The 23,180-nt window shown below is 50.5% G+C and overlaps 11 protein-coding genes across 11 annotated transcripts; 6 read left to right on the top strand and 5 right to left on the bottom strand.

Annotated features, from left to right (window-relative positions):
* Positions 1 to 368: 368 nt before the first annotated feature.
* M437DRAFT_38328 (uncharacterized protein) lies at positions 369 to 2,118 on the top strand (the record flags this gene model as incomplete). Its single annotated transcript, XM_041019816.1, has 2 exons — positions 369 to 1,101; positions 1,160 to 2,118. 2 exons carry the CDS (start codon positions 369 to 371, stop codon positions 2,116 to 2,118), a joined length of 1,692 nt encoding a protein of 563 aa, XP_040884151.1.
* A 3,330-nt stretch (positions 2,119 to 5,448) lies between these two features.
* On the top strand, positions 5,449 to 8,055 carry M437DRAFT_79784 (uncharacterized protein; the record flags this gene model as incomplete). The annotated part of the gene is made up of 4 exons (XM_041027239.1): positions 5,449 to 5,462; positions 5,546 to 5,689; positions 5,794 to 7,685; positions 7,736 to 8,055. The coding sequence occupies 4 exons, from the start codon at positions 5,449 to 5,451 to the stop codon at positions 8,053 to 8,055; spliced, it is 2,370 nt and encodes a 789-aa protein (XP_040884150.1).
* A 3,442-nt stretch (positions 8,056 to 11,497) lies between these two features.
* On the top strand, positions 11,498 to 11,782 carry M437DRAFT_36971 (uncharacterized protein; the record flags this gene model as incomplete). The annotated part of the gene is made up of 1 exon (XM_041019549.1): positions 11,498 to 11,782. A coding segment is annotated over one exon (285 nt), but the record flags the coding sequence as incomplete, so codon positions are not given.
* A 1,034-nt stretch (positions 11,783 to 12,816) lies between these two features.
* M437DRAFT_70953 (uncharacterized protein) lies at positions 12,817 to 13,650 on the bottom strand (the record flags this gene model as incomplete). The annotated part of the gene is made up of 1 exon (XM_041025599.1): positions 12,817 to 13,650. The coding sequence occupies one exon, from the start codon at positions 13,648 to 13,650 to the stop codon at positions 12,817 to 12,819; it is 834 nt and encodes a 277-aa protein (XP_040884148.1).
* A 299-nt stretch (positions 13,651 to 13,949) lies between these two features.
* On the top strand, positions 13,950 to 14,752 carry M437DRAFT_70952 (alpha/beta-hydrolase; the record flags this gene model as incomplete). The annotated part of the gene is made up of 2 exons (XM_041025598.1): positions 13,950 to 14,067; positions 14,130 to 14,752. 2 exons carry the CDS (start codon positions 13,950 to 13,952, stop codon positions 14,750 to 14,752), a joined length of 741 nt encoding a protein of 246 aa, XP_040884147.1.
* Positions 14,753 to 14,789: 37 nt separating this feature from the next.
* Positions 14,790 to 15,746, bottom strand: M437DRAFT_36180 (rhomboid protein 2; the record flags this gene model as incomplete). The annotated part of the gene is made up of 4 exons (XM_041019395.1): positions 14,790 to 15,186; positions 15,241 to 15,322; positions 15,375 to 15,512; positions 15,566 to 15,746. The coding sequence occupies 4 exons, from the start codon at positions 15,744 to 15,746 to the stop codon at positions 14,790 to 14,792; spliced, it is 798 nt and encodes a 265-aa protein (XP_040884146.1).
* Positions 15,747 to 15,949: 203 nt separating this feature from the next.
* M437DRAFT_70950 (Glycosylphosphatidylinositol:protein transamidase, GAA1 component) lies at positions 15,950 to 17,924 on the top strand (the record flags this gene model as incomplete). Its single annotated transcript, XM_041025597.1, has 3 exons — positions 15,950 to 15,965; positions 16,017 to 17,383; positions 17,436 to 17,924. 3 exons carry the CDS (start codon positions 15,950 to 15,952, stop codon positions 17,922 to 17,924), a joined length of 1,872 nt encoding a protein of 623 aa, XP_040884145.1.
* Positions 17,925 to 18,143: 219 nt separating this feature from the next.
* M437DRAFT_37152 (HIT-like protein) lies at positions 18,144 to 18,663 on the bottom strand (the record flags this gene model as incomplete). The annotated part of the gene is made up of 3 exons (XM_041019575.1): positions 18,144 to 18,428; positions 18,486 to 18,568; positions 18,627 to 18,663. 3 exons carry the CDS (start codon positions 18,661 to 18,663, stop codon positions 18,144 to 18,146), a joined length of 405 nt encoding a protein of 134 aa, XP_040884144.1.
* A 295-nt stretch (positions 18,664 to 18,958) lies between these two features.
* On the bottom strand, positions 18,959 to 19,913 carry M437DRAFT_38250 (uncharacterized protein; the record flags this gene model as incomplete). The annotated part of the gene is made up of 5 exons (XM_041019799.1): positions 18,959 to 19,173; positions 19,227 to 19,298; positions 19,349 to 19,469; positions 19,529 to 19,814; positions 19,876 to 19,913. The coding sequence occupies 5 exons, from the start codon at positions 19,911 to 19,913 to the stop codon at positions 18,959 to 18,961; spliced, it is 732 nt and encodes a 243-aa protein (XP_040884143.1).
* A 355-nt stretch (positions 19,914 to 20,268) lies between these two features.
* Positions 20,269 to 21,224, top strand: M437DRAFT_70947 (Metallo-hydrolase/oxidoreductase; the record flags this gene model as incomplete). Its single annotated transcript, XM_041025596.1, has 3 exons — positions 20,269 to 20,363; positions 20,423 to 20,448; positions 20,479 to 21,224. The coding sequence occupies 3 exons, from the start codon at positions 20,269 to 20,271 to the stop codon at positions 21,222 to 21,224; spliced, it is 867 nt and encodes a 288-aa protein (XP_040884142.1).
* A 170-nt stretch (positions 21,225 to 21,394) lies between these two features.
* Positions 21,395 to 23,013, bottom strand: M437DRAFT_70946 (cysteine proteinase; the record flags this gene model as incomplete). The annotated part of the gene is made up of 3 exons (XM_041025595.1): positions 21,395 to 22,605; positions 22,657 to 22,866; positions 22,917 to 23,013. 3 exons carry the CDS (start codon positions 23,011 to 23,013, stop codon positions 21,395 to 21,397), a joined length of 1,518 nt encoding a protein of 505 aa, XP_040884141.1.
* Positions 23,014 to 23,180: the final 167 nt, after the last annotated feature.

Here is a 23,180-nt window from a genome sequence, read left to right as displayed (position 1 = left end):
TTTCCATCGTGCCAATATCGACGACCCCACCATTACCAAACACTTGACCTGTCATCCATCGGGTACATGTGCATGGAGTTGGGGTTACATCTATTCTCTCTTTTTTGCTCTAATTATACGTATGTGACAATTCCACATTCTCCTTGAATCCAGAAATATCAACTTCTCTTTTTGTTGTCGAGTTGTGTATTGTGAAGTTTCCGCCGACTTGAAAGGCAAGTACGCGTAGTTGCACCTTCCGTTCAATATGAGCTTCCATTTCACATCAACATTGCGCGTTCATCACAACACTCTGCCCCCCGAAATCGCATCTTCTTGATCTTTTGTCCTCGTATCCCGCACAGGCAAACCACCATCAAACCAGCATCATGGCGGATGTCTATCAATGGCGCAGAAGGATCCAGCCTGGCTTCCCAAACACACTGCTGCCTGTCGGTGAGCAAGATGAGGCCGATCCAGACATTACGAGTGGATTCGGTTCGTCTCGCAAGAAGGTGCGACCCAAGATCAGCTCCTACTTCTCCCATCGCGGTCCTTCCAGTCATGGCAGATCCTCTGTATGGTCTGCGGATCGGCGAGCCTCTTTCAAGGAAACCATATCTTCTCCATACCAGACTTGGCCCGAGGGATGCGAGCCTGACCCCGACCAGACCATGGACTCCATCATGCGCACCCTGATTGCTGAGCCCTATCGTCCCCTGGACGTCAAGCACAACTCGCCCCTGCTGATGATCTTCGAAGGGTTTCGCAACCTTCGTGACGAGAACTCTTCTCTTTTGCGAAAGCTGAAGTATGAAGCCGAAACTCGATTCGAATCACACCATGAACTGGAACTCGAACGACAGGCATGGCAACGAGAAAGAGAACAGTACCAAGCCGAGGTCAGGAGACTCGAGCTCATCATCTCAAAGAACAAAGAAGGAGTTGCAGAAGTGGTGCGCGCCAGACAAGGAAGTTTGCTGGGCAGAGAACACAGACGCCGTACTACCTCAAGCGCAAACACGAGCAGAGATGATTCAAGAGAAACCGTCTTTGAATTCCTTGAGAGGACAAGGATCGAAGATGAGAGAAAGCAGGAAGCAGCCAGAAAGGCCCAAAGAGGTTTGTCAACTTGCTGACATCTCAAACCTGGATGAAAGACGACTCACAATACGACTAGTTCCATCCCGTAACCGCCCTATCTCTCCGTCGCAGAAGATGGCAATACTGTCACACAAGTTCTCCACGACTAACCACTACAGCGACTTCGAATCGCCTCCTAGCCCTCAAGAATTCACAAGTCTCTCTCAGGCCTCGATGTTTGAGATGCTGGCTAGACGACCTTCCTTTTCTGATACAGACTCATCAGAGAACGGTTCGATCCAGCATCGAGATGCGGATACTGTTGGAGAAGAAGCGGCAGACTACTCTAACCTCAACGAAACCTTACTGAGTAAGAACGGCAGCATCGAGCTTGAGGCCCAGCCAACGCATTACTTCGACTTGCGCACACCATCGATCGCATCACGCAGTACGGAACAGCTTGGGTCTCGCACGCCCAAGGTGCGTCCAGAGTCACTTCGTTTGGATCATGCACGAAGATTTTCTTTCGAATACGGTGATGAGAACCGTTCCGCTCAAGCCAAGACACAATATTCCGTGAACTCTCCTCTTCAGCGAAGCGTTTCTGTAGGCCAGTTTGCTACAAAACGTACAGCTCTATCTCCGTGCGATGCTTCTAGCACGCTGGCTGCAGACGGTCTTGTTTCGTCTCCAGTTGTGGTGTCCGTGCTAGAATTTCCGGGCATATCTAAAATACCTAGTCCTGTATTCGACTCATCTTTGGCAAGACCAAGACGGGAAGACTCAACTTCAAGCTTCCTTACCGCTATCAGAGCCCCTGAAGGCGGGTCAAACCACAGCAGAACAACTTCAAGATCAAGCAACCCTTTAGACAATCCTCGCCTCACATCGAGTCTTCAAAGCAGCGGTGATTCTGCCAACGTCCAAGGCAACTTTAGACGTTGTGGTAGCGTACACGAGGTGAGCATGGCTGTCGCTACCGCCCGTGCTGCTATTCCTTCCGATTCGCCAAAGCCAATCGCAGAGTTACGTGCCTCGTATCACGACAACGCATAAGGCAAGAGCACACGATGCCTCAATCAAGCTGGAAAATCCATAATCGCAGTATGACGAAGATGCTTATCATATGGCGATTGAGTGTGTAGATCGTGGGAGGCTGGAGCATTTGTGGTCATGTGGACTGTTAGAACAGTAGGAATGGCGGTGCGGGGCGTGATATGCAGTGGAAGAATCGCTTCTGTGTGGCTGTGCATGGCGGCTTCCATCAATCGTTTGAGCGTGGCTGTCTTTGGGTCGCTCGAACGAAAAGTACTGGAACCAATAGAACATGCCATACACATATTTTACGATCCCGCTCGCCCTGTCAAGGGGAAAGGTCCATTGTGAACTGTAACGTCTGAGGTTGCCGGATTACCGCACGTAGAAACCGGTCTCATTGGATGAGAAGTACTGTGCTCGAAAGGGGGGTCTACGCGTCCAGAGGGCACAATGTTCTTTGTGCTGCAGGTCTCTCTTACTTCGCAGGCACAGTTCTCCGGAGCTGTTCTCCATACGTTGTGGTGATAAAAGCCTCACACCTCATACATGATAATATTAGGGAGGCACTTGCTGCAAGCACGACGGTGTCCTCGGAAGGAGTACTGCCGAGCTGCAATAAGGTATCTCTGCTATTAGGGCCAGCCGTGTGTGTACCTTGCATTTCCTTCTCCTATGCCCCGTATTTTCCATCCGTTCCAATTCGCCCCAAGGCTGTTGCATGTACTGTAATTTGACAGAGACTATAATCTCCACATGGTTTCAATACAAGTAGCGGTCCGACCATGTGGAGTTACAATTGAGGGGGGTTTTCTCCTGGAGACGGAAATTCAAGCAGCAGATAGAGTGCCATGTACAACACTGGTTTGATGATGTGATTCATTCTTCTCCATGTTGATCATTACACGATGAACACTGGTGATTTTCGCTAGCTGATAGGTACGCGCGCATGTGCTTCCAAATACTCGAGATGAGAATACTTTCTATCGTCCATTGTCCGGCAGACGTAGATCCCTTTGATTTCCTTCTTCGAAACCAGGCACCAGCCACGGGTCACGAATGGCGAGCTCCTGTAGAGGGTAAATACAATTCAAACAAACAACCGCCACAGATAAAGCACGGAAGACTACCTCTGTACCGTGTTGAGAACATTCGAACTTGCGGCATATTCAATAAGGTAGCCACATCCTGGCCTCATATCATATCATATCATCCGTGCCGAATTGGGTTGCAGCAAATCTCCCGCAGAACGGCTCACATCGAATCAGATGAAGAGGGTTCTTGGAAAAGAAGGGCCTGGAGCGCGGTCGAGTGGTTCAAAGCGTGACAGCAGTGACAGCTGCTCAGCCACAGCCACAAACCTACTTGCCTCATTCTCTCATAAAGTTTGGCAGAAGAGGGGAGATGGATGGTACAAGCACCGCCACATACGATAGTCGTTGACGGCCGAGTGTGGCTGAAAGCAAGTGTGGCACAGAGCTGAGGTAGCTTACCAGCCGACAGCTGCTCGTCGTAGGAAGCAAGGAGCCACGTTCCGGTTGTCGCTGCGCTAGATGGTTCGTTTCAAAGGTCAACTTTGAGCTTCTCCACCCATCCTCGATTGCAACACATCGCGATAGGATTTTGACCATTTATTGGCACATCATAGGATCTTCGGGTTGCGTTGGAGATCAAAAGTCTTTCCGGGAGTGTGGATACACTTATCGCTTCGCTGTCCACCGCCACTTCGCTGTGGCAGACGCATGGGGGTGGAGAGGGGAAAAGATCAACGGATCACAAGCTTCTCGGAATTGTTACGGGCCAACTCACTCGCTGATCGATGCCTCGAGAGCTGTTGCACTCGTGCGGTGCTTTGGTGGCTTTCGCGAGAGAGGAACGAGGCGCCGTTTGGACGAGCGACCCAAACGGTACGAAGCGGGGCCTTTAGCGCCAAAGCTTCCGATGACGAAAGTTGCACTTTTGACAGCGCTCGTTTGATACGGCAGGACGTGCCCTCTCTTTCTCCTCTGTGTGTTGACCCTTGTGAGGCCATGCTCAATTACATTATGAAGGTTAGTGGTAATAATAGAGTGGCTCGACACGATATAAGGTTCTGTTCAGCGCATGATGTTAGTGGCTTACCAAAGTCTCGATGGCCTAGCAGACAAGCACATCTCAATCTCGGTTGGTGTTGCAAAAGGGAAATTGCTTTGAAGCAGAAAGACGGCACAGCAAAAATGTCTTCTAGAAGACGTAGGGCATGATGCCGATGGCAGAGCGGTAGCATGCTGGGTCAAGGATTGAAAGGAGATGTGGCTCCATCGGCGAATTACCATCGTAGACTGAGTTCGTTATTAATGCAGGGTGAGATTGGACAGCATGCAGAGGTATCAATGCTCGGGGAAGACTGTACTGTATGCGTCAAGCCGTTCACATATCGTGCACATCCCTAGATATGGCTACGTCACAAAGGTCAGCAGTCTGCCTCGCCGGATGTAATGATTGCGAAATGCGACAGCGAAAGGCGAACCCATGAGGGCTGCAAGAAAAAAAAGGGTCGAGTTGGCGAGTATCAAGTGCGTGCTAGCGGGATTCGCTGGCTCCCTGCGCGCTGTAGTCGTAAGCTTCAGCGCTGTTGACATGGGACACGGTGCTCACTGCTTCAGGTTAGCAAAAGAGGGATGATGATCGAGCCGCATTTCTTGTGAGAGGACGAGATCGAAGATTGCCGTGAAAAGCTCGAGTCAGCGCCGCAGCGCCTGCGGGGATGCGTTTTCAGCCACACGAGGGCACACGCTTTCCGCTTTGGCAAGCGTGCATGTGAGAGCGACAATCGAGTCGAAGCAAGTCCGAGAAAAAGCAAACTGTGGCACGAGTGGAATTGTTGACAACGGAGACAGTGTTCGGCAGTCGAAGTGCTTTTTTGCACAGCCATGTGGCTAGATGTGGCGTCGGCTGGAATGAGGTGCATATGGGTTCATCAGCCAGCAAAAAGACGGCGAGTGATGATGAGAATGAGGCACACGGAGCAGGCAGTCGCTACGTGTATCGAGCGATGCTGGCCGCAAGTTGCAAGCGCAAGCGAAGCAAATCGGCAAAGCACGGGACAGGTTGAGCGTCGCTTCCATGCTGGTAGCGTAAGTTTAGGTCGGGCCACAATTCAGCCTGCAGTTAAAACGGCGCGCATCCTGTGGCTTGTGGTTGCGCCTTTCCCTTATTGCACGCTGTTTCATCGACTCGCCTGGTGACGACCTTATCCGCAAGAGTTGTCTTTCGCCTTTTCATATAAGCACCTTCCTCACCTCGCGCTCGCAGACCCGGTGCCTATACCCTTGACATTTTTCAATATCGCATGGTGAGCGTCTAGCAGCCATGTTCGAGCATAGGTAAGAGAGAGCCACACTGCCACAGCTGGCTGCGACTCCGCGCGCGCATCCGTGGCTGACATGATTTGTTATTGCTGCTGCAGACAAAGCTCGCAGAAGCCGAGCATCGAACTGCAGAAGAGCTTCAAGCCATATCTCGAGGCCGTCAAGTTCAATCCCAACAACCCTCAAGCCCACAACAACGCGCCCTCGCTGAATGCCCTCGACGTTGCGACTCTGAATCCTCGGTATGTCCACTCCCTCTTCCACCGTCCTGCTAGCCCAGCCGACTCCTTCTTGCCCACCCTTTCATCCTTTTTTTTTCTTTAACCAAACACTAACCTCCTCATAGCCAATTCGCCGAGCACCACAACATCAAGGATGCCGACCCTACCCCGCGAGCAACCTCGACGGAACAATGGAGCTTTGGTAGCACCGGCCTCACCCCCTCGGTGCTGGACCCCAACAGCTCCTCGTTCAACACGTTCGCAAACCAAATGCCAGGCTACTACACTCCAACCCCTGGTGGTACAAACACTCTATACCACCCACAAGCAGGTGACCTCCATACTCCAGGATTTGGCATGGGCCTGAACACGCCGCTGTCCATGCCCACCTCGGACACGTCAGCCCTTCATGCTCCTCAACTTACTCACATGCATTCATTTGCACATGCAATGCAGCAGCAGCACCATCACCATCACATGAATCCATTCGCAAACCCTCACGCGTTTCAAATGCACCATCAACCAACCTTCCCACCCCACAACTTCCAGCATCAGGCCCCAGTTTTCGACCAACTAGACAGTCAAGCTACTGACTCGCCCATGTGCGGTGGTGAGATGAACCTTGACGTCGAGATGTCCAACCAGGCTCAGGTCGATCCCATGTCCCCTCCTCATCTCAACAACGCTGCACTCGTCGCTCTTCCTCAACATCCATCCAGTGAGAACTTCCGTTACCGTGTCACTCTGAACGCACCGACTGCTATGGTGAAAACTGCCGACGAGATTCCCGTCACTTACCTCAACAAGGGACAGGCCTATACACTGAACGTGCACGATACTGCTCCTCAGCACTCGGTGGTCGGCCAACTGAAGTATCGTACTTTCGTGCGTGTCTCTTTCGAAGAAGATTCGCAGAGAGCGCGACCTGGAGCCTGCTGGCAGCTCTGGAAGGAAGGTCGTGGCACCAATGAAGCTCACCAACGTGGCGGCCGTCTTCAAGCCGTCGAATTCGTCGACCAGAACCAGTCCAACGATCTCAACCGACCCAAGCTAGAACTCGAGTCTTCTTCGTTCGATGGTTTCTGCGTAACCTGGAGCCCGGCTCCCAACGCTCAAGGAATTGAGTGCCCCATCTCTGTTCGCTTCAACTTCTTGTCCACCGACTTCAGTCATTCCAAGGGCGTCAAGGGCATTCCGGTCCGTCTGTGCACCAAGACTGAGCTGTTGCTTGACTCCATGTCTCCATCTCAACAACCTGCGCACGAAGTGTGTTACTGCAGAGTCAAACTCTTCCGTGACCACGGTGCCGAACGCAAACTCTCCAACGATGTCGCACATGTGAAGAAAATGATCGACAAGCTTAACCAGCAGATTTCACAAATCGAGTCCGGCATGAGGGATTCGAGCAAGCGCAAGAGAAGTGGCTCCATTTCCAAGATGAATGCAATGCCTGCGCGACCAGGCAAGGCCCCTAAGCACAAGAGAACTTGGTCCATGTCTTCTGCAGCCTCGAACGGGAGAACCTCCGCTGAGGAAGACCTACAGACGAAGCTTATTGGACTGCAAGACATGTTTGGCTCTACACGTCCAATCAGCGTTTTGTTCCTCCGAGGCGCAGAGGAAGACGACCCGGACCTTCACCCAGTGAGCTTGTCTGGAGATACTCAGGGCCTCACCAGGGTTGACACCAACGACACAAACATGTGGGATGGTCAGAGCAAGACCAGCTCTGCCATGGTCTCCCCCACTCCAAGCAACCAATCGCTTCCTTCGAACTTCCGCCGTCCAAGCGCTTTTGGACCGCCTTCTCGTGTGAACTCCAACGAATGGGGTCGTAGCACTTCTCAAGTTGCACCTATGGATCTCAAATCCTCGAACCCTCAACAACTGGCCAGCCCACCTGATCAACCAGTCAAGATGCAAGCTCATTCACCCAGCGGTACTTTTGCTGGCTGGTTCGAAGCAATTGGCGTAGATTCCTCCTACCAGCCTCCTCCTGAACGCACCAACAAACCTTGTAAGTCTCTCTGCTATCTCAAACTAGGATACGGTTACTGACAATTATAGTGGCTTGTTTCTACTTGCAATCCCGAGCCCAGGGCAAGGGGCCTGAGGATAACTACTACCGAGCAGTTTACCTTCCGCAAAGAACACTCAAGGAGTTTGTCAGCGCGGCCGCTACAAAGTTTGACATTGAGTCTCAGAAAGTCGTCCGAACAGTTCGCATCAACCAAAAGGGAATTCAAATTCTCATGGATGACGAAGCAGTTCGTGAAATGCCCGAAGGTCAAGATATGAAGGCCGAATTCGCAACAGTCGACGTACAACAGGGCCAGTGGCAATCCAGGTCACCATCCTCAGGATATGAGCTCAGACTTTCCTACTAAAGCTCAAAACAATACCAAGCTCGCCAATAACGACTCGTCATGAATCAACTTGCCGCCTGGGTCCTGGAGACTGAAGGATAATCATATTCCGCCTTTGATCAGAGATCAGGCGATTTGAGATACCCCCGTCCTTTCTCACCATCGGACTTTTCCTTGTGTTGGTTCGAGCGATACCCCTCTATTCAAAACTTCCTTTTGGTTTTCGCGATTCTTTGTTCCGGCTACTAATGCTTTTGATTTTCTTTCCTTTGCTGTACTCCGGATGCGGGCGCACAGAAGAACGATTTGTTTGTTCAGTGTGCACAATGGTTGAGCGCCTTTCGAGAAACCCTATATCTTACACTGGGTACTCGAGGGTTTGCCTGTCTGTTTTGAGATACCCTTCTTTGCTCTTCTCCCCTTCGGCTATTTCTTCCTTACCATTCCTTATCTCTTTTGTTGGTTGCTTCCAATGTCAGCACACAATACCCGGCCGTTACAGTGGTCACTGGAAATGGTCTTTCCTCGAGTAGCAACATCTTAGTATCTTAGTTCATAGGATTCGCAATTTACGGCCGTATCCTTGATACCACCTTTGCCTATCTTTAACGCCATAAGGGTTAACCGCACATCTGGCAGGCAGGCTACATACTTTCACCCACCCGCCTCTGTCGCCGTTCCGAACGGTGCACGTCGAGTTCGACGCCACAACTACTTCGAATCTTCGATCGCTTGTCCCCACTCCTCGAAGACCGTTGGTTACGTGTGGCGGTGCGCTGGGATGAGGCGTCAAGCTACGGATTTGGCTCGTGTTCCCGGTAAATGATTGCAAGTCCGCCGCCGTTTACCGGCCGCGTGCGCTTCACCCACGCCGAGCCTTTACCAAGAAGTCGGTTCACCAGCTTGCGTGACTCGGCAGGTCATCACCGAGTCATGGGCTTTGCATATCACATTGGTCTCACGAGAGAATTCATCACTCGAGTTCACAATACCACATTCATCATGGTGTTGGCAATTAGGCAACGAGGAATGATTGATCCATCGTGTCGATTGTGTATTGTTTCGGAGAAACCTTTGTCTCGCTTGGCCGAGACAAAGGAGACTCGCAATCCTACTGCATCCTTCGATCTTGCGATCCCGCGATCAAGTCTCTCGCTGCAACCCTTGCTGTGCTCCGGCGACGCCGAGATACGGAGATTTGGATGATCATCTTTGCTCTCCCAAAATGAACTATGCATCCACGACGACAATGACCCCTCTTTTGCTTTGCTTGTGTTCGATCTTGCGTTTCGGCTTCAGCATGGGCTTTGTAGACTTTACTCGAAGAATGCGATGTTGTGCCTATGAGGCTCTTTGACACATTGACCTCTTCGCCAGCGTTCATCTGACTGCGATGGATACAGCACCTACGTAACAGATCAATATTCAGTACTCACGGGTGGGTATCTGTTGCATGCAGGGGCTGCTATGTATAGAAGGAAATTTCTAGCTGCTGTGGCCCAGCCACTCGAAGTCAACGGTATGTGCATGATGGAGATCTTTGACGACGGTGTTTGAAATGTCCATGCCGATCTATCTTCGCTCATAGGCTTTCGATCAGTATCTACCTGCAGAATGAGGTCGCATCATCGCATGCCCACAATGGAGCGGTCTCTTCCCTACTATTTCATCGTCTCATTGATGAGCAGTTGGAATTTAAGAGAGACGTCACAGGAGAAATGTGACACCGCTTGTTGAAGTGTCAAACAATGCCAAGCAGCTTTGAGCTTTTCCGCCCGCCGCCAGTATCCCACTACAACAGTGGATCTTGGGGCAAGGGTCAAAGCAACGATACGTCCTAGCTGCCGTAAGGCGCGTAGCAGAGCACGATCTTTAGAAGAGTTGATGCCGACAAACGGTTTACGAAGTTGCCTGCCGTTGGTAGAGGGGACTTTCTCTTGCCCGCTCTTGGCGAGGTTGTGGTTTTCGTTTGACCCTTGTATATCGTTGTTGCTATATCATGGACTGTTTAGCGGCCGCAGTTTAGATGAGCATCTTCTTAGGTATGACGCGGGCTTGCGCGTCCTTTTCTCTTCTCTTGACCTTGCTCGACATTTCTCGTTGTTTCTATATCCAGATGATCTTCTCTGCTGCACAACCACGATTGATTGGGAGCCACATCTAATGCCACAACTGATAGTGGCTGGTGAAAAGTCAATCAATGACCTGCAGAGATTGTGCCCAAGGATCATCTCTGTAATCTGCGAGGTGGATCTCGACCCTGTTGTGTAAATGCCTTTTTGCTTGGAGGGTGCTCTTGGCCTCTCCCTCTATGTCATGTACCTTCGACTTCTTTCGCCCGTCTAGTTTCCGGATAGGCGAGGAGGGTGTACGCAAGAGCCAAGAATGATATACAAGCACCTAAGACACTGGGCCAAGAATGATGCGTGTGCCATGCAGAAAAGTACAGTCGCTCCGCGTAGAAAACTTCCGTCTTGGCTTCCGAGTCAGTCGTGCTTTTGGTCTGGAGCTCTGCAAGTATCGCTCCCATGCTGCCGAGAAAGAGATAGGGCGACGGTTGCATGGTCGACGGAGACAACGCATGGCTAAAGGGAGACTGGTGATGCGGTACTCATGCTAAGCCGGATCTTCCGGGGGCTAACAAGAGGGTTATGTGCTTTGTGACTGCTGCAGTACTGGCGCCAAGTCTTGTAGCCTTCCCTTCGTACTGCAGGCTATTGCAGATGCAAGGCTTGATAGATCCATGCTCTCCGAGGAGCAACTCGTTGCAGCGGGTGAGCCATTGGCATAGGTGAAACCTCGTATAGAAAGACCGTATTCTGTTCCCGATATACAGAGACCGCTCCTGATTTGACGCCACAATCAATCGAGCATACCACAGTGGCTCGTCCGCGGAGGAATGTTCAATGGCTGAGGGAAGGGTTTGAAGAAGCGACGTTAATGTGCACCACAAAGTGTTCCTTGCGCCGTCTCCACAACCATGGCGGAAAAGACAAAAGAGAGCAAAGGTGGTTAACCGGAGTGTTATCCGCGCAAGAAACCGACCCCACGTGCATGATTGGATGATTAGTATTCACGAGGTTCAAGAAGTCACCAGCCACTTTGTCGCCGTTGCGGTGTGCGGATTGAGTTTCAAAGGCTCGTGATGGATGCTCAGCTCGGCCGAGTTCTCGCAGCGGTACAGCAGTCTAGCTCCAAAGCCAGATCGAAAGTCTGGATAAACATGTTCAGGGAGAAGGAAAAAGCAAAGTAGGCAGTTTCATGTGGGAGAAAAGACTGGTTGCAACAGCCACATCCACCGGCTCTTCCGTGTTCTGCTAGGGAGCGGTTCGATCCCATGATCCTGCAGCTTCCTAAAAGAAGGATATTCTAAAGGCCAGATGAATGCTTAGCGAGTGGATCGTACAGTGTGGACGGGACTGAGCATGCTAGTAATGATGTCTATATAATTGATTTTATCTCAGAACCAAGCACATACGGCCACAGTCAGCTGAAAACTGGGCATCCCGTCCGCTCTGCCATACATAAGCAGTTGAACGGCAGATTAGTACTACGGTGGGTGACCACGTGGGAATCCCTGCTGCTGTATGTTTTGCGTCCTCTTTTGTCCTCGACTACTCAATCAGTATCGAGTCCCATCTGGTTATGCTCTCACCAGCTTTTGTTCATGGAAGCTGATGAACACTTGTTTGAGTTCGAATCGCGAGCCAACTGCAATGTTTATTCAAAGTCGCGTTATCAAGGTTGAATTCATGTCCTCTGGTCTGATGGGAACATCAGTGTTCGAACGAAGGCGAACCAGACAGCCGAACTGGTTTGGGACAATCGAAAACAATTCCTCAGCGAATCAACAGACATGATCCGCAAGATACCAATCATCTAAAGGTGCTGAGTGGTATTCCACCAAGTTGACGATGTTTTGGTGCAAAGGGTCAAGGTTGTACCAACAACGAACCCGTGTAGATGTTGCTTGGTCGTGTGCCTCCCTGAACAGGTCAGTTGAATGTCGCTCCCTTATTCATATCACGTCGGCGATACACACAAGGTGACCTTTTTCGAAAAATTGAAAAACCTGTCCCCAACTTATGCCTCCTACTTTACCACGTTAAGTAGCCAAGATGTCTAGTCGACTTCTACTATCATTGATGATTCAGGAAATGGTTTCGAATCGTGACGGACAAGCTGAATGGGCACGAGCATTGGAAATGGTATCTTGACAATTGTACGACAAGATTGCAAATATCATGAAAGACACCAAGCTACAATGCTATCCGCACAAGTCTTGAACAATAGTTTTGGAAAGTCTTATCTCCGAATGCGATCTGATCTGCTTCTTAGCCATTCGGGGGAAGCGTTGATGAAGTGGCCGAGTATTCTTCATACGGAGCCTTAAGAACGATGCAATCGGAGAATTTGCTACTGCGAACGGTTGTTTTGAAGTCTGATGCACACTTTCAAGCCAATGCGTAGCAACATCCACACCGCTCGATCTGTGCGATTGCTCAATTATACATCCAAGGTCTGGCACAGAAAGCCTTTGGGGTTATGGTAGATCCAGAAACATCTGATATATGGTCTTTCAAACATCCGGAACTTCCATGTACGACGGCACTTGCATTAGGTCGTGGGTTCCATATTCGGTGCGAACAGTTCAAAAACATTTTGCCAAGAGCTGATCTATATCCAGATCTAAGAACTGTTCAATATCGAATTCTGACAGTAAAGTAGTAAAGGTAAAAAGGGGTATCACAGTAAGAAGAAAAAGATGTGAAAGCGCAAAAGTCAAAATCTGATGCATCTGCTCTCTTCGTGGGCAGCCTTGCACTCAAGACCACAAACACGTGAACCGCACTTTAGGCATCTGACACGGCCCCAGTATCCACACATCTCGCAAAAGACTCTTTGAGGAGGAGCGGTAGCTGGACTAGGCGCAGAGCGAGCGGCATTGTATGAAAGTTGTGGTGCTGATAGCAGAGCCTCAATTTCGGCCGTGGTGGCTGTAAGTGGAGCAGGTGGTGAGAGCAGAGAGTCGTGTTGTAGTTTGTTCAGATCGGAGGGAGAGTCGACAAGGTAAGGCTTGAGGAAGGAAGGTATAAGAGGGGCCGAGGGCGTGGTGGAAGCAGCGTTGGACACGACAGCAGTTGGGGCGGGACTAGGCTCGACAGCCGTAGGGGTTGGTTGTGGTTGTGGTTTGCGTCTTGCGATAGGCGTTTTGCTTGCTCTCTGCGGTGGTTTTGGGGGTTCTATGTCGACTTCCAGACCATGGTGCTGCTTCAGAGCCAGTGCAGCTTCATCCTGGTCCAAGTAATGAGAAAAGTCCTTTCCTGAAGCCAAGATGCGGCGAGTGTTCTGAGTCTGGCGGCGATTTGATTTTGGTGGGGCGATATTGACGGGCTTGTGGCTATCCTTGTCGAGATCGTCTAGATGTCGTTGGATGGCAGTCTGTTGACGGACGCTGAGATCGCCTTGACTGAGACCGGCAGCCGAGGCGCGCACACGCTTGCGACTGGCAGGATTGATGGCAGCTTTGGAAGGATCGTATCCAGTGTCGACGACATAGCTCCAGCCCGGAGCTGCTGCCTTTGCTGTCGTTGGTAGCTCCTCGATGTGTGGCATGATCTATGTTTTTGGCAGTGAAATGCTAAAAGCTGAATCCGAGGTTTCATTCACTTCGTCATACTCGGAAGTCTCTCGGCGAGCCTCCCCGGCCTTGACCCCACAATTGGTCCATTCATGTGTTTGACGGTGAAATAACATCGTCAGAAGACGGGCGGACGAGAGGAGATGTTGATTAGGCAGTTATTTGAGATTACACAATTCATTTTGCTCTCTGAAATCATAGTCGCCTCTTAAGAATGCTGCTTGCCTCTACTTTGCCCTTCCACACTCGATACTCACCCAACAACTATACCAATATGCAGAGCCAACAGCCTCCCCTCATCAGATCAGCTCCTAAACCTGCCGCCGACCCTGCTCATGGCGCTGCCATGATCTTTCTCCATGGTCTCGATGATGATGCCATGGGATGGGAGAGTCTGTCTCCCTTCTTTGTTTCTGCTCGAAGCCCTTACAACAAGAACTTACACCACATGCAGACATAGCCACACAGTTTCACCAAGGGAACAAGCTACCTTATATGCAATGGATCTTCCCAAATGCACCACATAATATCGATGCTAGGCAGAATGCCTGGTATGCACCCTCGTCCTTGCAACCCGCCCCTGCTGGTCGTCCGGAACTCGCTCCAGAAGAAGACGAGGAGGGTCTGAGAAAAAGTGTCGAATATGTCGAATCCCTCATTGATGATCTCACGTCAAGAGGAATCCCATCCAATCGCATAGTCCTCGGTGGCTTCTCACAAGGCTGCGCTCTGGCGTTGCTTACTGAGCTGACTTCGCGCTATTCTGGAAAGCTTGCAGGCATTGTCGGCTTGATGGGTTACCTACCGCTACCCGAGACCATTCAGAAGTTACGCACTGCAGGCGGACTGCCTCACGTGGTAGGCCATGTGCCCATGTTCCTGGGACGTGGAACTTCAGACCGATTGATCCCGCGTAGCAAATGGACCGAGGGCCTGAACAAGTTGAAAGAGTTGGGCGTCGATGATGGCGCGTTGGAGATCAAAGAGTACGAGGGCTTGGCGCATGCGCTGTCACCTGCTGTCTTGCAGGACTTGAGTAAATGGTTGGCAAGAGTGGTGCCCCAGCTGGAAGATTGAGGGCGGTATAGCTAGCTTTTATTTGTGAATACGTAAATCACGGGCCGAGTCTCTGAGTGCTCCCTAAGGGAGCCAGAGTCGGGACCGGTCTGGGGGCTGCAGTTGTTGGCAGCACACCATATCTTCCATATGTCTTCTGATCGACTGATACGTAGTGAGGCAAACGACCAAGCAAATTGAGCTTGCCCTCGATCCATCGCAGAATCTTCTCGTTGGGCACAAGGAATTTGATGTAGCCCAAGCCCCAGAGGTATCCAACGGCAAGACCGCACAAGTGACCGAGGAAGCTGGTGTTGGGAATAAGAACAGCGACGAAGAGATTAACGATCAGGGGAGCGGTCCAAGTGGGAATGTTGTAAGGACCGAGGGCGAAGTTTGGGTTCTGTTTGTACGTCTTGATGGATTCGGCAGCCAGGAGCAGGAAGACCCAGACACTGCAGACAGGATTAGTCGAAGCAAAAATAGGAAGAAGAAGAAGAGTGTCTGACCTTGCGCCCATGACAGCAGTGTTTCCTCTAAAGATAAAGCGCTCAATCAAGGTGTAGCTTCCTCCAGGAAGGAGACCGAATGCTAGCACAGGTGTTAGACAGAAGGGCAATTGAGCAGATGGAGTAGAACGAACGGCCTGTGAAGAGGAGCAGAGTGGGCAGAGAGCCATGTTCGGCCTCGAAACGTTCGAGCAGGGGAGTCAAGGCGAATATGTTGACGATCATGTGTATGAAGCCAGCATGAAGCAGAGGGAAAGTATTAAGTCGGTACACTACGACAATGGTCAGACAGGCAGCAGCGAGTGCATGGGAGGATAGTAGATACTGGTTCCCAAGTTCATCTCGTTTGGTATCAAAGCAGCCCATTGTTGGAACCAGGACAGTCTAAGACTGGCAATCCAAAAAGCGACTACAACAAGGAGCAGCGCACGCGTGCACAAGGGCAGACGAAACAGATACGAGCGCACACGACGTCCGTCGAATTGGGGCAGCGAAAACGACGGCATTGCAACCAAGCACCGAGCGACGACGAGGACAGCGAAAGGATTCGGGTCAGGAGTAGACAAGGACGAGTCGAGTCAAGTTGCTCGCGTCGTCGGCGGTGGAGAGCAACAGAAACGCTCACGCTCACCCCTCGAAACCACGCCCTGACCCTCTGCAAGTTCAAGTTGTCACGACCTCCTGAGCTCCAGCCCGACCGTCGACAGCAATGGCTGCCCTACTGTGTAAGATGGCCCATCAATGAGAACAATAACATGAACTCATCATCAAAGAAGCAGGACTGCTCAGTCTCCGACACAGTCGCCGTCTTGCCCGAGTGCCGCCGTACCTGTCGCTTCTGTGCATCGTCATTGGCGTCGCCTGGTTGTTGCTGCTTCCGCTCGACGAATATTCACGCCGCACCTACGTCTCCGAGAATGCCATTCTGCCCGGTCAGGTCCACACCTACTTCGGTGGCAGTGAACACAATGTCTTCCGCGCATACAGACAGGAGGTCGCTGCAATGGACCAGCTCACCCCCGAGGACCGCGCTCAAAGGCTATACCATATGCTCGGTGTCAATGGTTTGAAGCCCGATATTCAGAACTACTCTTATGACATCTCGGGTCAGAACAAGACGGGCCAGAATGTCTATGCCCTCCTTCAAGGTCCGAGAGCAGATGCCACCGAAGCAATGGTCCTGATCGCTGCATGGAGAAACATGGACGACAAGGTCAACTACAGCGGTGTTGCTTTGCTCTTGACTCTAGCAAGATATTTCAAGAGGTGGTCTATCTGGTCAAAGGACATTATAGTCTTGATCCCCTCGGACAGTACCTATGGCCCCCACGCCTGGGTCGATGCTTACCATGACACACATGACACCACTGCCGTCCAACCCCTGAACATCAAGGCAGGTGCTCTCCAAGCTGCCATTGCCGTTGACTACCCTGCTGGGCCATGGGGTCATCGCTTTGAAAAGCTCCACGTTGTATATGATGGCGTCAACGGCCAATTGCCTAACCTCGATCTTGTTAACACCGCCGTCAACATTGCTCAGGGCCAACTAGGTATCACATGTACCATCCAGCGCATGTGGGACCACAAGGATAGCTACCGTGAGCGTCTCGACACAATGCTCAGGGGTATGATGAACCAAGCTGTAGGCCATGCGAGCGGCCCTCATAGTGTCTTCATGCCTTATCATGTTGATGCCATCACCTTGCAAACTGTTGGCGATGGCTGGCATGATGAAATTTCGCTTGGAAGAACTGTCGAAAGTCTGTTCCGCAGCGTGAACAACCTCCTCGAGCATCTGCATCAAAGTTTCTTCTTCTATCTGCTCATGCAAGCTAATCGCTTTGTGAGCATTGGTACTTATCTTCCCAGCGCCATGCTGATCGCAGTAAATTTCACCATCACTTGTATATTGCTATGGGTGCAGAGTGGTCGACCAGAACGTCAGACTCCTAACCCGGCGTCGCCCAAGAGCGAGAAGAAGCCGGAAATGACTCTTGTCAAGGAAGGCGAGAGTGTGGCTCTGGTACCATCTGCAGACCTTGAAGTGGTTCCAAGGGATCTATTCAGCCCTCTAGCTATCGTGCTCGGCATCCATGCTTTGGGTCTGGTGCCATTCTATATCTTGAATCAGATTCCGGAAAAGGTATTTAATGATTTTCAGCACACTACATGACCTCTTGCTGACATGGTGTTAGACGTCTCTTACAATGCTCGCGGCTCTCGTGGTACCCACCATCACCATGCCTGCAATCCTCGCTTTCGCCCTCAGCAGCACTCTCCGCCTTCCACCTCAGACCTTCAAACTTATTCAATGCTTCTCTCTACTTCTGCTAGGTGCTGCTCTCTCTACACTCGCGACACTCAACTTTTCACAAGCTCTCTTTGTCGGACTTCTGGCCTCTCCACTATCGTTTGTCCGACCCTTCTCACCACCACGAACATGGCCAGTTGCCGTGAAGGTTGTGTTAGGAGTCTTGTCTGTGGCAGTCATGATCGCCACTTCACCACCAGCCGCATTGCATGTTTTCGGACTCGTGACAGGCAAGAGCTTCGACGAGGTCATTGCAGCTGCCGCTTGGGCGTGGAGAGTGGAGAGAGTATGGACGGGGGTCACAGTCTGGGTTCTGTGGTGGCCGGCATGGGTATGCGGAGGTCTCGCTCTTTGTAGTGGCTTCATAGGATGAATTACCACCACAATATTCTCCGACAGGACTCAAGACTTGCGAGTCGAAAGAGTATTCAAAAAGTATAGATGTTCGATTCCAAGCGTTTCTCTTCTACATTCGCCAATGTGATCTAATGAGTCTGACTCCTCTGAGAGAAGACCATTGACCATTCAAGCCCAAGCTTTCTCATCACTTCCAATCATATCTCATTCCTTGACGGTCTCTTCTTCTTCATCTTTACATCTTTGCCAGGATCTCCTCTTTGAGCTTCTTGAGCTTGTCCTGGTTACCCTGCTGCTGAGGCCAGCTAATACCCAACCCCTCCTTCTCATTCGGCTTAGGGATCATGTGGAAGTGGACATGATCAACCACCTGATGAGCAATTCTTCCATTGTTCTGCAGGATGTTGTAGTCGCTTGCATTGACTGCTTGTGCGATCTTCTTTGCGACGGGCAGGATTTCTGTGAGTTGGTCGTCGGGGATGTCGTGGAGTTTTGCGCCGTGGTGTTTGGGGATGACGAGCTGGGATTGGATTTGTTAGAAGATTTGGTCAGGGGGGGATGGGTGGACAGGACTCACGGCGTGACCGTAGCTTAGAGGGTTGATGTCGAGGAAAGCGAATACTTTGTCGCTTTCGAAGAGTTTCATCGAGGGGATCTCGCCTGTATTGACATGAGCTTGTGGTATTCCGTTGTGAGCTTTGGTAAGAGAATACCGTACCCTTGATGATCTTGCAGAAGATGCAGGCAGCAGACATGATTGGTGATGCAAGATGGGAGTTTTGAAGGTTGGTATGTACAGTTTCTGAGGTGTTACAATGTGCTATTCCAGATCGATAGAAGGAAGGTGAAGGACCCCTCCACCACTCGTCCGAATGCCGACCGAAAGGAGTGACGACTGCGGGGTGGAGCTTGGACGACAGTTGAGTTTCGTCCTTGCCTATTTCAGAACATCTACTTTTTACTAAACCTGCCTAAAGTGCTCTTGCCTGATATCTTTTGCTCTATCAAAATACTTTTACATCCAGATTTTCAGGACGGACTTGTCATCTGTTATGACTGGAACTTCCAAGCATCACACTCAAAGTTGGCGTAGCATCTGAACTCGTTGCTCAGGCCCTTCGAGTGCTCTGGAAGGAAAGTAGTGGTACGCATGCCAGCCTTGCCGTAAAGCTTGTGAGCAAGTGACTCCATGCGCTCTCCGGTGCATTGGATGAGTCTGAGAGGTGCCTCCCATGTCTTGGCCAGCCAGCGGATAGTGAGTGCAGCTGTGATATCTATCAGTACACCAATCGAAGTACAGAAGATACGAGCAACTTACCCTTTGATTGACAGTCCTCGTTCAAGAATGGAGGATCGCAGATAATCCTGTCGAAGGAGCCCTTGAGGCTGGCTGTTGTTGTTATTAGCTTGGCTACATCAGAACGGATGTGAATCCCTTACGATCCAACTTGGTAGGCTGCTTGTAATCGTAGAAAGTAAAGTCATCCTTGAATACTGCAAATCTCTCGTCGAATTCCAGAAGCATGAGCTTTGGTCGTATAGGGTATCTTTCACGGTCGTTCTGCATCCTGCAATCAGTGTCTGGTTGTCTCTTGTTCCATCTTGCATAATAGAACTTACAAGCAAATTTCTCAACTGAATGTAAACACTCGGTGCAGAAACAACAGCAATCTTGCTGTCTTCTGTCACACCATCCAGTAACTGCTCAGCCAGAATCGTTGCTGTCTCATCCTTGTACCAGAACTGACTGTCCTGCCAGCTCTCTGCAAACAGATCCATAGAAAGAGGTTTCGAACTGTCGAATTCATCTTCGGCCTTTGCTTTCAAGTCTTCGAATTGTTTTTGCCTTTCGTCTCTTTCGGTGTAAAACTCTTGGAGAAGAGCAAGAGTGGAAGGATCTAGTTGACTGTTGGATAGCTATCAGTACAAAACTCATCGAGAATACGGCTATGTATGAGAGGACTCACGGACGGTCATCCTCGTCGAAATCGTCAGTAAGTCCCATGTTTGCTTTGATACAAACTTATGTCTGTAGATGTGGTTATGGTAGATATATGGAAAATTCTGGGCCCGTATAATTTATTTTCTCGAAGCACAAAGATGTGCTCAAACAGGCTCGTCTTGGCATCAGTCGAAGGTCACCCTGACTTTCGAGGAAGCTGCTGTTTGCAAAACAGCCCTAATCTGGTGTTCGCGGAGCCGAGGCTCACTTGAGCATACAACTGCATTGCGTGAGACCAAGACGATAAGATCTTATTCAGCATACTAAACACAAAACAGGTGGCTGTCTGAGATATCGGACAATCCTCTGTATCAAGACATCATATCAAACATCATAACAACTTGTCATTTTCGTAACCATGGCTTCGAGTCTAGTACATCTACCAGAGATCGAGCGGATCAGCTCGCGAGTAATAAGAATACTAGGCGGCAACCCAGGAAAGGCAAGAATCATGTATCATTGCCAATGAGGTAAACTCAGCTGACAGTTCCCCTCCCAGTTCACTCTTCAAGGCATGCAGTTACACAAATCTTCTACAGTAAGCGAACAAACTAACAAGACAATTCAGGAACAAATACCTACCTAGTAGGCCAAGGATCCAAACGCCTCCTGATTGATACAGGCGAAGGAAAGCCCTCCTGGCTAACCTCCCTCAAAACAACACTCGAGCAAGAAAAGGCTTCCGTCGACAAAGTGATTCTAACACACTGGCATCCCGACCACGTAGGAGGAGTTCCAGACTTACTCTCCCACATGCCCAATATCCAACTCTACAAAAACCAACCCACAGGAAATCAAAGCGATATCAGCCATGGTCAAATCTTCGAGACCCAGGGAGCTACCTTGCGAGCCTTCCATTGTCCGGGCCATACTACCGACCACATGGCTCTGATCCTAGAAGAAGAAGATGCCATGTTTACAGGAGACAACGTGCTCGGACAAGGAACAGCGGTATTTGAAGATCTGGCTGCATACATGAATAGTCTGCAAAAGATGCAAGATGAGTTTTCTGGTCGGGCTTATCCGGGACATGGGCCTGTGATTGAGGATGGAAAGGCAAAGATACGCGAGTACATTTCTCATCGACAAGAAAGAGAAAATCAGATTGTGGATGTTTTGGGTCGAGAGACGGAGGATAGAAACAAAGGATGGCAATCGATGGATCTAGTCAAGGTCATCTACAAGGGTTACCCTGACAACCTGCACGCCCCGGCGGAAAGGGGTGTTTTGCAAGTTTTGGACAAGTTGAGAAAGGAAGGAAGAGTACATGAGGACGAGGGAGTATGGTTCTTGCAGTCAAAGCCTGCTCTGTAATGAAGACCAGTGTTTGGTCGTTGATATTCGTCTGACCACATCGAGTCTGTACAGCTGCTAATTGCCCAATATCATAATTCTCATCAACGCCCTTCCCTGCTTGCTGGTATGCTGGATACAACCATAGCCTTAAAATGCTCCCGTTACGCCGATAGTGCCCGGCATTATACCTAAATCTCTTGGACAATGTAGAAGAGCATGTACGCTTCTGCAGCCAAGACCTCTTTCTCCTCAACCAATACGACTTTACTGTCGTCAAACAAGAACCATTCATCGCCCTCTCGAGCGTAGCTCACATAGTGTCCACTGTCCATCTTGCCTTTGTGTACGATGACACTGCTGAGTTCATATATAGGCCTTGGGGATGCACCTTTGTCGGCGTCGCCATTCTTTGCTCCGTTGGTTTCGTTGCTGCCCTTTTTCGAGCGTGGGCGACCGACGTATGGTTGCAGATCCAATACGGTCGGAAAGTGCACTTTGGCATCGAGCTTGATTGAAGTAGATGACGATTTTGAGTGTGAAAAGCGTTTCAAGTGTATCGGAAGGACAGGCGGTAGTCGTGATAGAGCGAATCGCTTGGTGGCAGATTGTTGGCTGTCACATTCTCGACAGCGGTATTCCGAAGCTTGCAAGATTTCCGGACTTGTGAAACGATCGAGACAGTCAGTCAGATCGATGGCTTGAGGTGCTACCGGAGCTTCATTCTTTTTCTTCTTGGGCGCAGAGCTTTTGAGGTCGAGAGAAAGATCCATGAAAGGGTCGAGGGCAGTCGTGACGTTCTTGCACTTGGAGCACACGACTGTACTTCGCATTAGACCACAAAAGGCGCGGTGAATGACGCAGTTACAGTCTTCGGCCTTTTCTTCCTTCTCGTCTTCTTCAAGGTTTGTGGTATGAAGCGAGTTCAAGATGAACTGCAGGTATTCATGGGCATCTTGTTGTTGGTAGCCAGCCAAATTACCGCCTCCTTTCCAGCTTCCCTGAAGCATGGCTACAGCACCATAACCTTCTGCCTTTTCGGTACTGTGGAACTCGGTGATTATGTCGTCAAGGGCACATGATGTGCATGCTTCTCGTTCGCAATCGAGGGAGCGGTGGCCGACGGAGAGGTAGAAGGCGCGAATGAAGGGGTTGTGGATTAAGGATTGGAGGACAACCGACATAAAGCATGTCTGTCCCATGTTGTAGAGACCACGAAGGCCTTTGGCACGGCATGGTGTAGGTGCGGCATTGGCGGCGAGAATCTTGCTGTCGACGTCGGACATGAAGACGGTGTGCTTGCGCTTCTTGCCTTGCTGAGTGCGAATCTCTTCAAGGGTATTGTCGTAGACAAAGTCATCGCATTCTCGGCAGTAAACATTGCCCTTGCTCGATTCCACACCTAGCTTGTGATTAGGATGTGTTGGCTACTGATATGTGTGTTTGTCCTTACAAAGGTTGTGCTTCTTGTCGTGCTGTCCACGTTGTTCTGATGGAAAGACAGTCGAGCAGTCTAGACAGAGGTAGGTGGGTCGAAGAGAGATGGCTGATGACTTTGAGAGATGAGGGCCGATTGCACCATTCTTGTGTATTGTTTGCATCAAGGTTGTGTAACGCTTGATCAGGTCGGGTTGAGAGGCTTCGAGTTGACTCTTGACATGATCTAGCAATTGTTAGAGCTGGTGCAAACAAGTTGTTATGGAATCGTCATACCGCAGCCATGAGTGGAGGCCGAGCCAGGAGACGGGAAGCGGATGTCGGCCAGGGAGTGCTTTTTGGTGAGCACTGGGGATTGTGATTTGTTCTCCATGCTGACACGCCTCTGGCTACATTGCCTGCGATACGAGAGATTTTGTGATGATGGAGTTATTCAGCTTGTCGCAAACCTCGGAATCGCATGCGACATGCTCCAGGAGGGCGACAGCCACTAACTCCGCCTTGTCTCCAGATTGAGCCTTCGCTCCCGACCTCCGACGC

Source organism: Aureobasidium melanogenum (assembly GCF_000721775.1).
Source record: "Aureobasidium melanogenum CBS 110374 unplaced genomic scaffold scaffold_1, whole genome shotgun sequence".
Classification (NCBI taxonomy): domain Eukaryota; kingdom Fungi; phylum Ascomycota; class Dothideomycetes; order Dothideales; family Saccotheciaceae; genus Aureobasidium; species Aureobasidium melanogenum.
The sequence above is the reverse complement of the archived record's forward strand: the minus strand, read 5'-3'. Positions and strand labels throughout refer to the sequence as shown.